The sequence below is a fragment of the Tachypleus tridentatus genome, chromosome 3, assembly GCF_004210375.1.
Source record: "Tachypleus tridentatus isolate NWPU-2018 chromosome 3, ASM421037v1, whole genome shotgun sequence".
NCBI classification, from domain to species: Eukaryota; Metazoa; Arthropoda; class Merostomata; order Xiphosura; family Limulidae; genus Tachypleus; species Tachypleus tridentatus.
The window spans coordinates 10168977-10185660 of record NC_134827.1 but is presented as its reverse complement, the minus strand read 5'-3'; the positions used below and the strand labels follow the sequence as shown (position 1 = coordinate 10185660).

Here is a 16684-nt window from a genome sequence, read left to right as displayed (position 1 = left end):
GAAAAATCGCTAAACTATCACTACCGTGTGTCTTGATGGTAATGTTAAATTGTGCTATTAATATTTTAATTTAAACTTTATTAAACATGTAAGCATAACGATTACCTGAAATACTATTTTTTTTAAGTTGTGTAGTTTACTTTTACTTTTCCGGGTGGGATAGTGCTCATATTAGTTTGTTTGTTTTTCTTGCATGGCGAATATACTGAGAATTCCCGTGAGTACTTCATGATTGTTGTTTGGGAAAAAAGTATAATATTATTTCAAAAAGTTCTGTACCACAACAGGATTTCTAATTTTAAGGATGTATTAAAATGGGATAGATTTTATGGCTAATATCAGTCATTTATGCATTGTCTGGTAAGGCAAACATGAATTTTAATACCTCTTATAAAAATAATGTCCTGAGAATATTCGAGGTAATGCAGTACTTACGTCACAGCGTCGTGATGTTGAGCTATTCCTTGAGCCTCTCCTATAGGAAGAAAGATACACCACACTTATTATTACGAACACTTTAAAAGTAGATTTTCATGGTTGGAAGAGCGATAACGCACAGAGCGTTATAAATTATAAACCAAAAGAACCTGAAAAGCTTGATATTTATAAAAATCTACAAAAATTAAAATAAGAATTTTGAAACACAGTATGAAATCAAGAATTTTCACAAGCACATGGAAACTTGTTTTGATGTACGAATTGATAATTACTGAAAAAGGATTATAATTAATAATTCCTATCAAGAAAAAATAAACTTATCTGAGAAGCTAAGAAAAGTACATAATCCACAAGACAAGTACATAATCAAATCGTATTATTAATGCGCATGTCTAAGAAAAGAAAACGTGGTATGCACTAAATTTAGGCATCTGAAATGTATAAAAGCATTAACTTAATTTAAAAATACGTCAAATAACATCTGTTATAGACTGTTTATTCTTTAGAAACAGTTAATACCGACTACACCTATTTACTTGCACAATGTACGTGTAAAAATCTGTGTTACTTTTCTAGAAATTAAGGCATCCTTGTTTCAACTGGATATTTTTAATTTTTCATTTCAATAATTGTATATAACAAATTTCAAGGCTCACTGGATGTGTATACTAGCATTATATATGTTATATAATTTAATACAGTATAAAATAGTTGATGTATTACTCAAAATGTACCAATGGAACTGTGTATTAAGAAGTTTAAATATGATTATAATTATTAAATACATGAGTTGTTGTTGTTGTTTTGAATTAAGCACAAAGCTACACAATGGGCTATCTGTGCTCTGCCCACCACGGGCATCGAAGCCAAGTTTTTAGCGTTGCAAGTCCAACATAAGACGAAGATAAATTTAATTAACTGATCACCCCTTGTTTTTAGACCCCACAGGTTGGAAAATTTCAAACCATAATAACTACCATGGAAAATGAAAATGGAAAAATGTATAGATACACAAACCTATGGACAAACGTTTGCATCGTTTTCTCATACAGTTTTAGGAATTAAACAAAACAAATAAACAAATTCTATGAGCGTAATTTAAACCTTCTATTTAACATTATTTTACGAAATAAAAATATAATTTTTCTGCAGAAGCACACATTTTTTACAAAACTAACAACTACAGTAAACGTTTACTTTAGCTGCAACTCAACTGAAACCATATAGTGATTTGGGTATTTTTTTTTACTAAGGTCAACGGGTATTTGTTGCTTTCCAACCAGCACAGTTTAAAAATTTGAGGATGTCTGTTTGTTTTTGAATTTCGCGCAAAGCTACACGAGGGCTGAGGGCTATCTACGCTAGCGGTCCCTAATTTAGCAATGTAAGACTAGGTGAAAGGCAGGTAGTCATCACCACACACCGCCAACTCCTAGGCTAATCTTTTACCAACAAATAGTGGGATTGATCTTCACATTATAATGTCTCCAACAGTTTAAATGACAAGCATATTTGATGTGACGGGGATTTGAACCAGAAATTTTCAGATTACGAGTCCAACACACTCACCGCCTGGCAATGTCGAGGCTCTGAGGATGTTAATTAAAAATTAAAATAATCAGGTTTAAACTGTCGCCAAGAACAGGTTAAAAACCTTTAATTTTGAACAGAAACTGTCTGTTTGGTTCAATTAAAGTTGGAACTACAATCACATTTGCACAACACTAAGATTTTCTTAGTGAAAGAGCACGGGACGCATGCGTCGCATCCATATCATATTATCTTAGATAGGCGTTTTTTAAAAAGGGAAATTAAAATAAGTATTCAGAAAAGAAAAGAAAAAAGTGTCTTACTGAGTTAAAGTTAGATAATATCCCTACACGGAACATGTCTTTCTATTCTTCGACATAACTAGGCGTGACGGTAAGCTGATGGCTTGTGACAAAACTATTCTGATCAACCTCCTCAGTGTTATTAGTGGTATAATATATGGCATATATTAACTCTCTTTCCCCATGTCCCAGCAGAGATGTAGTTACTATGGTTACACATATAATGCATCTCTGGGAAATCCTACGTTTTCTAGTGGTCATATTATACGTTATGTAGATCACATGATAAATCACGTGACTATCGCGCATTATCAGTAGGATAACTGGTTTTTATAGATGTTCTGCGGTAAATCCTGAGGCTTTTCTGATATTCACGGAATTACTTTCTCAAATTTATATCGCAGTTTAACTAAGATGAACGTGAAAGAAAAACAAAACAAAGGATAAACAGGATCAGCTACACTCTTCACTTGTACAAGAGATTTCTCTTCCTATCATTTCAGAGAAATGAAAGTAGCGAATGTTGGAAACTTATTCCAAGTAAGTTTTGAACATTGAATATCTGTAAAGTGTGTGTTACATGTATATATTCAAGATGAATAAATTACGTAACTGAGAGCAGCAAGCATAATAATGCCACTTAAGCGATTTTTGTGTGTTACTAAACCATGAATGAATATGACATCACTAAACAAATATTGCTATCGTGAAATCATGGAAAACCTGCTTAAATGGCATTCATATAATACAATTCATATAATTTATTTAATGTTATTTAATCAAAAAACCTATAAAACGATACCTCAAAAGTCTGTTTGTTTGTAATTAAGAACAAAGCTACACAAGAGGCTATCTATGCTCCGCCCACAATGGGTATTGAAACCCAGTTTCTAGAGCTGTAACTTCGTGGACATATCATGTACTACTGGTGGTATCACAAACGTCCACTCTACCATATCTCATACTAGTATACTTGCCCCAGTGAAAGGTTAAAATATATTATTTCGATATTTATTTAGCTAAAACCGATTACCTTAGTTTTATCTAAAAACCTTCAATGGTTGAATTAACTTTGACTACATTTATTTACGCCCCGAGTATTGAAGCTTCCATGATTTGGAATTTGTTCTATCGTTATGATGTTCATGCCTTTATTCAGTTCACACTATTTATTTTGAACACTATGCGCTAAAATTAACATTAGTTTTTACCCGAGTTTGAATTTTGAGGAACTAAAGGAATAAGTAAATATAAACGCATTAAAAATCATTTAACGATAAAAACACGTAATGAACAGCGAGAAACAGAATATATACAGTTCAAGACCTTTTTATCAAACAGGAAACTTATACGTTCACTGCAAATTTCGAAAATACCTATACTGTTATAATAAACTACAATTGTCGTTTGTAACTTTTATTACATATTGCATCTTTAAAACCACTTTTAAATGCTTTCTATCCTTGAAGTACATTATATATTTCATACCAGATTTTCAAATTTAAATCAGTTAAATTTTGTGTAAAAGTGTAAGAACAAGAGTATATATTGTCATTCTTTCCATTTTATGAGGTTAATTCTTCCATACCATTACAGAATGTAAATTTCAACACCATGGTAATAATTTACTGATCCCTAGGGACAAATGGATGAGTTAAGTTGAGAATACTTGACATTTATTAGAATTCCCATATACTTGTATCAAGGACATGTCATAAAGGTTCTGCTTGAATGAACATACTGACCAAATTTAGGGTCTTGAATAACTGTCATGGTACCCCATGCAGTATCTTAACTATATAGATTAAAAGTTAGTAAGGAGCCTACATATGGTACTGGTATATGTTAGATTAAATCAATTTAATGGCCCTCCACAAATATACCTCGATAAAAACTGCGTTTAACATTATTTATCACGTTTTTTGTCATGTCACAACCCGGAAAACGTAAAGAATTGTTGGTAGAGCATAGAGTTAGTATAAAAGTTTTACGTGATGCTGGTTGGACTCTCCAGTGAACTGCTGCAGGCTTGAAACTGTCCCCAAACACTGTCAAATACGTCCTACATCGTGAAACCAAGACAGGTAAATGTGAAAATAGGAAAACAGTGCAGTTTTTACATTGTATGAACTTTGGTCTTGTATCAGGTTTTGAATAAATTTAGTGTTTACTTGAATGTTTGGTTTTGTTATAAGTTTTTTTCCAAAAGTTGGTTATTTTTCTCTAATGTCGGGAACATATGTTATGCAGTAGTATAAGGTTTTGTAGTTAGTTGTATCTTGTGATTTATTGTTGTTTGTTTGTTGTTGGTATAGGTGTGTGTGTATAATTTTTCACGGTTTTTTTGGGGGAAATTTGTTGATGTTGATGAAGTGTTGTTTTATTTTGTTGATTTCATTGTTAATATTATCGTGTGAACATAGTTTTCTGGCTGTGTTTATTTGTTTTTTTTAATATGTTGAGATTTTGTTTTCTTCCATGTGCTGAGTCCTAGGAAAGGTATAATCTAATGTGGGTGATTTTTGTGTGGACTTCTGTTTTAAACTGTGTATTACTTCTAGTGATTTTAAGATTAAGAAGTGCTATTTGGTTAGTTTTTTCCTTTTCACAGGTGAACGTAATGTAAGGGTGTATCGAGTTAACGTGAATGAAAAACTAAATATGTGTTCTGTAGATGTGGATCCAGCAACTGTATCATCAACATACCTGCACCAGTATAGTGGTGGGTTTAAGGCTGAATTGATCGCTTGAGATTCAATCTGTGTCATAAAAATGTTGGCTAGAACTGGTAACACGGGATTCCCGATATTTATGCTATTTATTTGTAGGAAGTTTTGGTTATTAAACATAAAGTTAGTTTTGGTGGTAGTGATTCTATAAGGGCTGCTAATTGGTTGCTGGAAATGTGTATCAATAGGTTTGAGTCTTCGGTGTAAAGTTCTAAAACTATCTTGCAGGCTTCAGTTGTTAGGACTACTGTGAAGAATAAGATTACATCAAAACTGGCCATTAAGGTTTCGTGATTTATTTGATTTAGAATATATTTAAAGTTAAAAGAGTCTTTGAGAAAGGAGATGGATGATTTAAAAAAATGCCCATACTATGTATTTAACCGACGTTGTAGTTAAATATTCATAGGTCGACATTATGGGTCGTATTGGACAATGAGGTTTGTGAATTTTGGGGTATGGTGTGCATGAGTCGGTCTTTCGTAGAATAATGTTTTCTGAGGTTGTGTATTCATTTGTAGTAGAATTTTGTTAACTTGTTTTCATGTATTTTTGTTGGATTTGTGTTTAGTAATTTAACCAAATTAACATATTCAACTTCTCTCTTTCTTAACTTGAAGATGTCACGGAAGGTCTAAACGTTGTCCTATCCTTATCAATAAAAGTGTTAATACCCATACTAGCCGTTCTGAGGTACACTGTTATTTCAAGTGGGTTTCTCGTCATCAAGAATAGCGACTCACAAAACGTTAACTGTTTACTAAACTCAAATACTTCCATTGAGTTTCTGTCGTAGTAAATATGAGATTAGTAAAATTATTTTGATGTTTTATCTATGATTTACCTTCCGCTGTTCTTTGAAAGTAGCCTAAACTTTAATTTTTGGCTTTGTTATAATTCTTTTGCACAATACTGTAGGTAACAGCCATGTTAAAAAAAAAAAACCCGGTGAAGTTTGACCTTGTAACAATGTACGGGTATACTTAAAAATAACTACAACCATTATTCACACTGAAATAGGTAATGACCATGTTAAAAATAATGCTGACCTTTGAGTTTGTATCAGTGTATGAGTATTCCATAATATCCTACACTCCTATCTCTACACTCTGGAAATACGTAACTGCCATGTTAAAACTTTCAGAATTGAAAATCAAGCTTCTTTATAACATAAAGTAAAATACTTACGTAATGCTGTGACATCTCCTGCTTCCATTGGTCCTAACCTCGCAAGTGTATCAAGTTGTTTACAAACCTACAGTCAGAATAAGTAAATATTAGTGTAAGTAGAGTTAATTTTCAGTTTACAGCTCACAGGTTATGTATTCTTGCTTTCATGTTAACAACACATAATACTAGATATTTATGATCAAAGCTTGAAACTGATCTCAGTTTTGATACAAAATACAGATTAAACCATGTAGATATTTTAAAATAACCCTACAAATACCAGTAAAATATATTCAAAGGTGTAGGTAAGGCTATTGGTGATATATAATATTGTAAACAAAAAGGGATCACATGACCTAAATTGCTGTTCATCAACCGTCAGCTAAGGAAATTACAAGTAACACATTTCCTCAAAAGTAAACTAAGATTATATTTCAATATTTATTTCCTCTGCTATTTCCTCTAGTTTTGATTAATAACATAACTTAAAGCTTTTTTTTTTACACAATATTCTGGCTGTTATAATCGGTCTATATAGTCTGTAAATTAGAAGTGCGCACGTCTGTACTGTGCAAATATGCTTCATCTTGAAAATATATTCGAGCATGGGTTTTGTCATAATCAGTGCTTGATTTACTGTGCTTTCTACACCAACGTTAGTCTTCCGGTAGGTCACCGTTTCGTTTATAAACTTACAACGTTAAACTCCAGGGTACGATTCCCCCCTGTGGACAGAACGCGGACAACCTATTGTGTAGCGTTGCGTTTTAAATAAACCAGCCAAATCATAAACCACCCAAAATGTAATAGATTATAAATATAAGCGTATTTTTACTGGATCTTTACTCTTTAGTTCAAGACTTTGTATGGTGAATATTATGAATATTTTACTGAAGGAAATTATACCAACTATACATGAAATACATCAATGAGGAATCGAATCAAAGTCATAAATAACAAGTACAATGTAATATAACAGATATTTTAATATAAAAGGCATTCTGACCGAAAGTAAAATTCAGGAACATATGTATTCTTGCTCTTATGTTAACAACACATAGTACTAGATATATAAGAAAGTTACTGTTGGTGTACAGGCTATAATGATTTATGTCTATCCAAAGAACAGAAATGTATACTCGGAGTAAAAGTAATACATCTTCATATATAGTATTGTTTACGCATTTCTAAGCGTCAAACTGGTGGGTATGTTTTACTGAATTACATTAATGTTTGAGAAAAGAACGTGAGGATTCTATATTGTTTGCTTTAGAGCATAGCCCATTGAGTTATCTGCTGTGTCTATCGAACCCCGAGCTGTAGCGATCTAAGACCTCCGTAAAACCTACCGTTTTGCGATCGGAGAGCATTCTAAACTACATGACACAACCTTTTCTAAAAGGAGTAAGAACATTTTATATAGCAATAACCCAAGTGTAACAGAATAACACATAGATGTGTATATTAAAGTTCTTAAAAACTAAAGACTTTACAAGTAAAAAATTGTGGTGCAGTGTGGTAAAACTTCTTGTGCAGTACACAATTTTTTCTACATAGATACAATAACGACACAATGCAAAAATTACTACGCCTGGTATGACGAAGAAAGAACCTATAAACATAATCGCATTTTAAGCTTTATTAAAACAATTCATAGGTATTTACACAAATTTACAAAAGTTGCAAAAAAAAAGGAATTTCGTAACTGTTTTATAAGGATAAAATATATATTATTCAACAAACACCATAAAAGACTATAATTAACTGTACATCAATATATGCAATTTACATCAATCAAATCTCTGATATTTGTTAATGCCACTTTTCACCTACAGAGGTAGTATCTGTCTAGGTAAATGTAGGCATAGTACCATGTTAATTTTTTTACTTTACTGTGCTTTATATGGAGCAAAAAAATGTATGCCAAATCAGTTTCTAAGAGCACAATTTTGTGTCACTTGTTTCTTACGCTAAGAAAGTTTTAAAATTGACTCAAGACATCTTTATTTCCTGAGTCATTCCAAGGCGATTAGAAAAAATAACAACAGATAGAAGTAATTGATGGTAATTCTGACTTTCTTGTCTAAGTGTAGCTATGGGTGGTCTTACTAATTATGTGATATAATTTAATAATTCACTAAGTAAATAAGTTCATAAATGGTCCTATATGATTGGGAGTCTGCTTTACGATGACCTTAGCATATTAATTTTGTATGTACCAGAAACGTGAAAGTGTATTTGAGGGCTCTGTTACTTGTTTATTTGCTTTTGAATTTTGCGCAAAGCTACACGAGGGCTATCTGCGCTAGCCGTCCCTAATTTAGCAGTGTAAGACAAGAGGGAAGGCAGCTAGTCATCACCACCCACCCCCAACACTTAGGCTACTCTTTTATCAACGAATAGTGGGATTGACCATCACATTACTGAAAGGGCGGTAATGTTTGGAGTGACGGGAATTCGAATCCGCGACCATCGGATTACGAATCGAGTGTCTTAACCATCTGGCCATGTCGGGCCACTCTGTTGTTTTTGATATAGTGGTGTTGTTGAATATGCTAAACAGAGAGTAAAAAAAAAAAGAAAGAAATAAAAACACCCACTTACCGAAGTAGCACGGTTACAGTATCTTTATCGGTTTTGCATGTGTAAAAATGTAAAGGTGGTTTTATGGGCTATATGGTTTCAGCTGTAGTTTTAGTTTTACACGGTTTTGTTGAATATGTCTAGCCGGGAGATCAAAAAAACATTTCTTTTACTCAGAATAGCGTGGTTATACTGTCTCTAAGTTTATCCCATAGATATAAGAGGCTGATAGTATTTGATAGGTGATTTATCAATCAAACTTTCTATGGCTCGGTACGGCCAGGTGGTAAAGGCACTCGACTCGTAATCTGAGGGTCCCGGGTTCGAATTCCCGTCACACCAAACATGCTCGTCCTTTCAGCCGTGGGAGCATTATAAAGTGATGGTCAATCCCACTATTCGTTGTTAAAATAGTAGCCCACGTGTTGGCGGTGGGTGATGACGACTAGCTGCCTTCCCTCTACTCTTACACTGCTAAATTAGGGACGGCTAGCGCAGATAGCCCTCGTGTAGCTTTGCGCAAAATTCAAAACAAACAAACAAACAAATGTTTCTTACGCTTTACTTCATAGAAATAGCATAGGTCACATATAACATGTTTAAAACGTTAACAGGATGGCACAGTATTACGTATGTCGACGAATTAGCACATCTTAATTAGAGAATATTTACTATAATACCCGAATAATAACATATTATATGTTTTAACAGATTATACGGCATACCATGTGATGACCTACTTATCTGTTCATAAGTCTTCATATGTATCTATCTACTTTCTATCTACTAATGCTCCGGTATGTCTCTGTCATAACAATACTTATTTTCGAAAGTCATATAACGTTCTGTGTGATTTTAGATCCTGTAGTCCATGGAACAACAACGAACCTTACTTCGATGTCATAAGTATAACTATACACCTTTTCTCGAAGAATGCGTAATTTCTCACCCACAGTCATTTCTACAAACGTTTGCACTTGAATGTGAATTAGGTCTTCAACACATGATAACTTAAGTTGTTAGCCTGTTTTCTTAATATATTTGTCAAATCACATTTTTCAGATTCCTTGTTACGCCTACAAGTTTCTTGCGCTATTATCTAGTCTTTGTCACAAGTTTTACAAAATAATTAAAATTTGATGAGACTGTAAAGTACCAGTATTCATCCATTCTAGGCGTAATCAGGCAGAAATTAAAAGGTGTGTAATGTTTGTTTTAATATCGTCAACGTAATGTTAGAACCAAGAAAGATAAATTCATTAACTTGAACAAATAGTTATATTGGTCCAAGGATCAGGATTATTGCTGTCTTTGTTGCTTTGTGGACATATTATACAAGCGACAGTTAATCACACTCTTCGTTCAATGGTAGCCGTATTGTTTAGTTTGAAATTAAGCACAAAGCTACACAGTGGGTTATCTGTTATCTCCCCACCTCGGGTATCGAAACCCGGCGTTTTACGTTGCAGACACTCCTCTGTGCCACTAGTGGGCAGCCGTATCAGCATCTTGTTGTTGCCCTCCCACTACTCAACAGTCCTGGATAAAGAACGACTCTGCCTGAACATTAAGGGTGTATAACTGAGCTGTTGGGTCCACGTGTTATGTAAACGCCAGCCGAGAATGAAAATACCGTATTAATATATGGTCACTTAAATTGTTCAGAAATTTCATACTGGCTTCTATTTTAAAACGTACTCGTATATTTCTTTTTCTTCATTACAGTGTAAATAATAAAGTTTATCACACCGTTAACATTTTTAGTAACTAAAATTGCCAGTCTGAAAGATAACAATTATTCTCCATAATTTTATAAAAATATTGTTTATTTCATACCTCACTGTTTCACCAATAATTTTTTTTTTCCTGTTCTTTTCTCTCCTGTCCCTAGTGGCACAGACGTGTACTATTGGAAACCTCGTTTCAATATTCCACGTGGGCTAGTTATTTGTGTAGCTTTGTATTTAATAGCAAAAACCAACATTTCTTTCTTGGACTCGTGTGTTTGTTTAGAATGTCCAATGTTTATTTTCCCCCTTGGTTCTGGTGATTTGGAGACTTTAATTTTTTCCTTGTATGAGCACTTCAGTTATCCTACAACTTGAATTTATTTGTTAACCCATTGCTGGAGTTTACATTTGATAAATATTCAAAGTAAATAGTATAATGGTGTAGCAGCATCTCTGTCAAATGCTACAACTTGAATTTATTTGTTAACCCATTGCTGGAGTTTACATTTGATAAATATTCAAAGTAAATAGTATAATGGTGTAGCAGCATCTCTGTCAAATGCCGTAATTTTGTTTAATGTCTTATCATTATTTTTGTTTAGGTTCACTTAACTTCTAACGTGAACTCACTAATATTTTGTTACTAAATATGTTAAAGTCTGTTATTTTTGTTACTTGACTGGTGTTTTTTGCTTGCTGTGGGCCGGCATCTTATAGCAAGAATAACGCGACCAGTGGTCATAAGACTGGCTATTTGACTGAATGACTTGGAATTCCGGTCAAATCGTTAAATGTAAAATGCTTGAAACAATTATATGAAAAACTTCCTACCACAGAACATTTCTCGAACATCCATATATTACAATGGCTGCACATCACTGGTATCAAATTTCCAAGTGTGCTGATATTTTCAACTAATAATTCATCAGGGTATATAAAACCAGAAATCACAGACAACGTTTCACTGGCAGTTAAAACTGCCTTATTATATTAATTGTTACATACGACTCCATGATATTTATGATGTTAAACATAAAAAAATAATTATCTCTCGACATAGTAGTTATACTTTATAAGAAACTCCAAATACGTATATTCATATATATATTTTCACATAAAAGTTTTCTTTTTATCATTTTTCTTTTCCTAGTTTAAACAGATATATTAAATGTTAAAAATTCTCTTAGCGCTATTTTTAAAACAGCCTAGATATAGGAAGCCTATTGTGGGAGAACAAATCTCTCTTTGCTCATGAAATATGAAATAAAATCTTACTTTATTCTAACAAAAATAAACTAATAATAACAGACTATGCTGTTTTTGTTTGTTTTTTCGATTCTACTTTTTCTTCATCGAAAACAGAAAATATAAGGCAAAATGACAAGAATTAAAAGCATATTAAAGCTTTCACTCTTCAATATGTTTAAAAGTGATTGTGCGGCCCTCTGTGGACCAGCTTTAACATTACTAGTTATTATTATATTGGTTCAAAATTATCTCTTTTAAATTTCGAGATTTTTTTTCCAACACAACATAAACATGAATGGACCCCTTACACCTCCTACGGTGTTTTCAAGATAAACCATATTTTAAAATGGGTTGATTTAAAATCATAACAGAAAATGATAAATAAAACATTATTTGGCACTTCAAATGATATACACATTACATAAATGCACTAGTTATATTTATCTTCACATCTAAAGAAAGATAACATAATACCTTAGCATGTAAATGTTGCTATATGCTTTGTGTTGCACGAAACTCTGCTTTTACATGTTATACTTATGTATACTGTTAGGTAACATTATTTTCAACGTTATTGATAGTTAGAAATGTAACTTTTTTTTCAAAATAATAATCTTACTTGCAAAAAGTTATTGCTCTGTTTGATGAAACCTTTAATGGTTGGACGGCTGGTAAAGTATCCTGTCCAATAAGCGTGTGGATCACTTGCATAAGGAAAGAAGTCATCAGATTTGGTAGGCCAAGTCTTATTGGCTTGGTTGAGGGCGTGGAGGTAGCAAGATGGCGTTGAATAAAACAGATTCACATTACTTCCATTCTTTTGCTTAAAAAACAGAATTTACAATAAATTGATATATGTGTTTTTATTACACTTCTATCACTTATGTGATATAACATTCTGTGAGACAGAAAAAAGATCTAAGAAAACTTTTTTTTCAGTAAAACGTATCAGAGAGATATTTAAATTAGTTCCGTGTGAAAAGTAAAACTCAGTTAAGATACTTTTTTTACTTCCCTTACAATAAAATAGAGTATTTCAAAAAGGAAAGATTAAATGCTCTTCCTTCTTCCCCATTCATTTTAGAAACTTAAACGAGCATAGTATACTTAATATTGAATGAGCAATAGATAATTTTAGAAATACTAATTGAAAAAACTTATTCAATTTTGGAAACACCTCATGAGTCTTACCTTTCGGTTCACAGATCTGATTATCTTGTCAAAGTTTTTACACCACACATCTGCATTCTGTTAATTAAATTCATCTACCATTGTCAATATTATATGATTTGTGGTAAATGTTTTTACCTGTAACACCAGAAAAATAGATAATGGAAGAAAACAAAAAAGTCTCACCCTTGAATTAACGTGAGCAACTAGTTTGTCCAGGTTTTTGTACCACGAATGAGCACTCTGGTATTGGAAATCTCCACCCATGGTCATAATGAGATGATTGGTTTGGTACAGACCGGCCTGAAATATTAGTTATTCCAATAATTTATAAGGAAGTTAAAGTTAAAGGACTTATCTAACTTAAATTGTTACAATAACATTTCCAACATTTAATTTCTATAGACACCACATTCCTATTCTGAAATATGTCCGGACGAGGTCACTACAGACCATTAAAAAAATGATGATAACGTGTGTCTCTTGGGTTAGTCTCCAAGGTAAGGACATCGATAAATTTACAGACATATAAGAATAAAATCCAGTGTTTAATTTTCTGCGGTGGACATAGAAGATATCTCAATGTGCCTTTGTTTTAAAGCAAACAAAATCAAATCTTGCTGTTAGGATTTAATGTATGTTTGTCAATGTACACTGCTCTTGTTTCACTGTCACTGCAAATCTGTCTGTTATTGCATTGTAACATGAAACACAGATAACTATTGTCATTGTTAGACCAATTTTATAATACTTTTAAGAGGACTGGGTTTATTATCTAGAGAACACAGGTGATTATCTTTCAAACGCTAAAAATTTATTGCGTGCCACATATGTATCCATTTATGAAGAAATAAAGTCTTACCTGATCCTTAGCAATCTTTATGAACTTGTCTACTCTTTCCTCGACATTGTAATCATGCAGACGTGTATCATCCTGCAAGTTTAAAAGATATATCGTATTTCAGATCCATAACATATGAGTTTTAAATTATTTATAAAATTACTTTACACATACCAAGTGTCGTAAACATTGTTATCTGCACCACCTTTTGAAAATCTATCTATTCATCTCACTACATAAAAAACCTACGAACGTAGAGAGCAACTTCCTAAAACTTATATTTGTACCTGCTCTTACTGGCTGCTTATTGTTATACATTGTATACATGTGTAGAATTGTTTATTCAAGCACAAACCCCCACAGGGTTTCATATTCCCCTAAACTGTGCTTGTGTTAAAGTTGTAGCTTTCTAAATCTTAGTTCTCACGTTTAGTTCATTTATTTTACAATATCTTCCTAACCCTTTTAAAGAAAAATGTCGAACAAGCACACTGTATGTGATTTACGAAAGATTAATAATTAGTTTCTTCAACTATTACACCTGGTTTTAAAAGATGTTTTTTTAACGTTTGCACTGCCAACGCAGTAAACTTTGGTTTCATTTAACGTATACACAAAGGACACCCTAAGGCATAATAATTTACTGAAAAATATTCTAACTTTGTTTCAATAATTACGTGAAAAACGTCACATTCAAGAGTGTTATTTTCTTCTGACAAAAACTCTACCTTAAAGGCACTCAATACTAACTTAATCACCCCCCAGTGGCTCAGCAGTATGTCTGCAGACTTACAACACTAAAACCGGGTTTCGATACCTGTAGTTGGCAGAGCACAGATAGCCCATTGTGTGGCTTTGTGCTTAATTCAAAAACAACAACAAGTAACTTAATCTGGTGTATTTATGTAAATTTTAGATATTTTATACCTTATTTTTTAATTGAATGGTCCCCTCATAGCAAAAAAAACTAACTTAATTTAATGAGTCATTAAATGGATGTTGCGTTTCTGTAATCAACCGTCTTTAAATTGGTTTCTATCATTTTATTAAAAGATTTTATATATTAAATTTGAAAAAAAATACAAATTCAAACCGTTATGAATAACAGTGCACCCAGTTTAACCTTTAATCTGACTTATGTATCCTGAGTTAAAATCTACACAAAGCAATTTAACTTGAAACACTTACTTGAACAATTGCTGGAATGGAAACTGCGATTGTAACTTTAACTTTTTTTAAGTTAAGCAACTAAGAATAAAATATTTTTTAAAGCTGAAGACTAAACCATCAATAAATAACTAAACTACGTGCGTTGCATTATGGCATTTTAAAGATCAACTTTATATTTATTTCAACACGTTTCAAATTCTCCTTACTTACCATTATTGGAATATTGTCACACAAAATGTCATAACAGAAACCTGAAGGTGGATAATAGGTATTAGGTAAAATTCCAGTGAACAAATCTGCTACTGGCCCTGGGTTGAGCAGAGTGAAAGGAAGAAAAGTTGAAAATGATATCATAAGAAAACTAACTGAATATAATAATTAAACTTTTAATAATCAACTTCATACAAAAAAGTGTGTTTGTTTGTTTGTTTTTATTTTCACGCAGAGCTATACGAGGGCTATCTGCGCTAACCGTCTCTAATTTAGTAGTGTAAGACTAGAGGGAAGGAAGTTAGTCATCAATACCCAACGCTAACTCTTAGGGTACTCTTTTTACCAACGAATAGTGGGATTGATCGTGACATTATAATGCCCCCAAGACTGAAAGGGCGAGCATGTTTGGTGTGACGAGGATTCCAACTCGCGATCTTCGGATTACAGCTGATATAAAAAAACAAACAACGAAAATAAAATAATAATTGAGAGCCTTAATCCACCTAGTTAGTTATAGTGTGATTCTGGTTATTTTACCGGGTCAATTAAGTGTGAGAAAGAGAAAAAATCGGTGTAGGAAACTTATTGTCTATGCATTGTAGACAACTGCTGAATTCTGGAAATTTATTTTCAATAAATGTTTAGCATGTTTATAATTGAAAATTACAACAACAAATTTATATGACAGGACGATGTAAAATTCTGAAATTTATTTTCAATAAATGTTTAGCATGTTTATAATTGAAAATTACAACAACAAATTTATATGACAGGACGATGTAAAAAGAGGAAACGAAACATGTACCATACTTTTCAAAATAATCAGTTCAATCAGTCATTGTATTGTTTGTTTTGAATTTCAAGCAAAGCTACACGAAGCCTACGTGCACTAGCGATCCCTGATTTAGCAGTGCATAACAAGAGGGAAGGTAGCCAGTCACCACCACTCCACTTCCACTCTTAAACTTCTTGTTTACTAACGAATAATGAAGTTAACCGTCACATTATAATGCCCCACGGCTGAAAGGGCAACATGTATGGTGTGACGAGAATTCGAACCCGCGCCCCTTAGACTACGAACTCCCTAATCACTAGGTCGTGCCGCGCCAATCATTTTAAAACATTTATTAACAATTTTCCTTCTTTTATACATGCAATGACAATACCTTGTCTATTTTTCTTTCTAGATTGTTATGAATTATTGTACAGTGGCAGATCCAGAGGACTTGCACCTCCCTTTCTTTTGTGACAATAAACAAATTATTATGTGCAAATATTTATTTATACACTCGGAGACTCATCATGCCCATCTTTGGTTTGTATTCATTTAGTAATCTAATTCCTTCAGCCGTATGCAAACATATGCCGAACAGAGAAAAGCAAAGGTTAATGAAGCCAGTATAACCCCAGACCCTCCCTGTAAAAGTTCGTTTGCTCCAGTGTTCCTTCGTGCCCTCTTGTAGGGATTCTCTTTTCATTAAACTCTGAATCCGTTTAACGGATTTACTGTTATATATTTATTTTAATATCTATGTTTGTTTCAATTTAATATTTATTTAG

The 16684-nt window shown here is 32.9% G+C and overlaps 1 protein-coding gene across 2 annotated transcripts in view; it reads right to left on the bottom strand.

Annotated features, from left to right (window-relative positions):
• LOC143246330 (lysosomal alpha-mannosidase-like) overlaps positions 1–16684 on the bottom strand; it is a 76411-nt gene that overhangs the window by 43506 nt on the left and 16221 nt on the right. For both annotated transcript variants that reach the window (XM_076492870.1, XM_076492869.1), the window contains exons 6-11: positions 15122–15219; positions 13763–13834; positions 13087–13203; positions 12350–12553; positions 6188–6254; positions 436–475 (exon numbers count right to left, since the gene is read on the bottom strand). In XM_076492870.1, coding sequence (XP_076348985.1) covers positions 436–475; positions 6188–6254; positions 12350–12553; positions 13087–13203; positions 13763–13834; positions 15122–15219 — 598 coding nt within the window. The remainder of the gene's footprint in view (positions 1–435; positions 476–6187; positions 6255–12349; positions 12554–13086; positions 13204–13762; positions 13835–15121; positions 15220–16684) is intronic.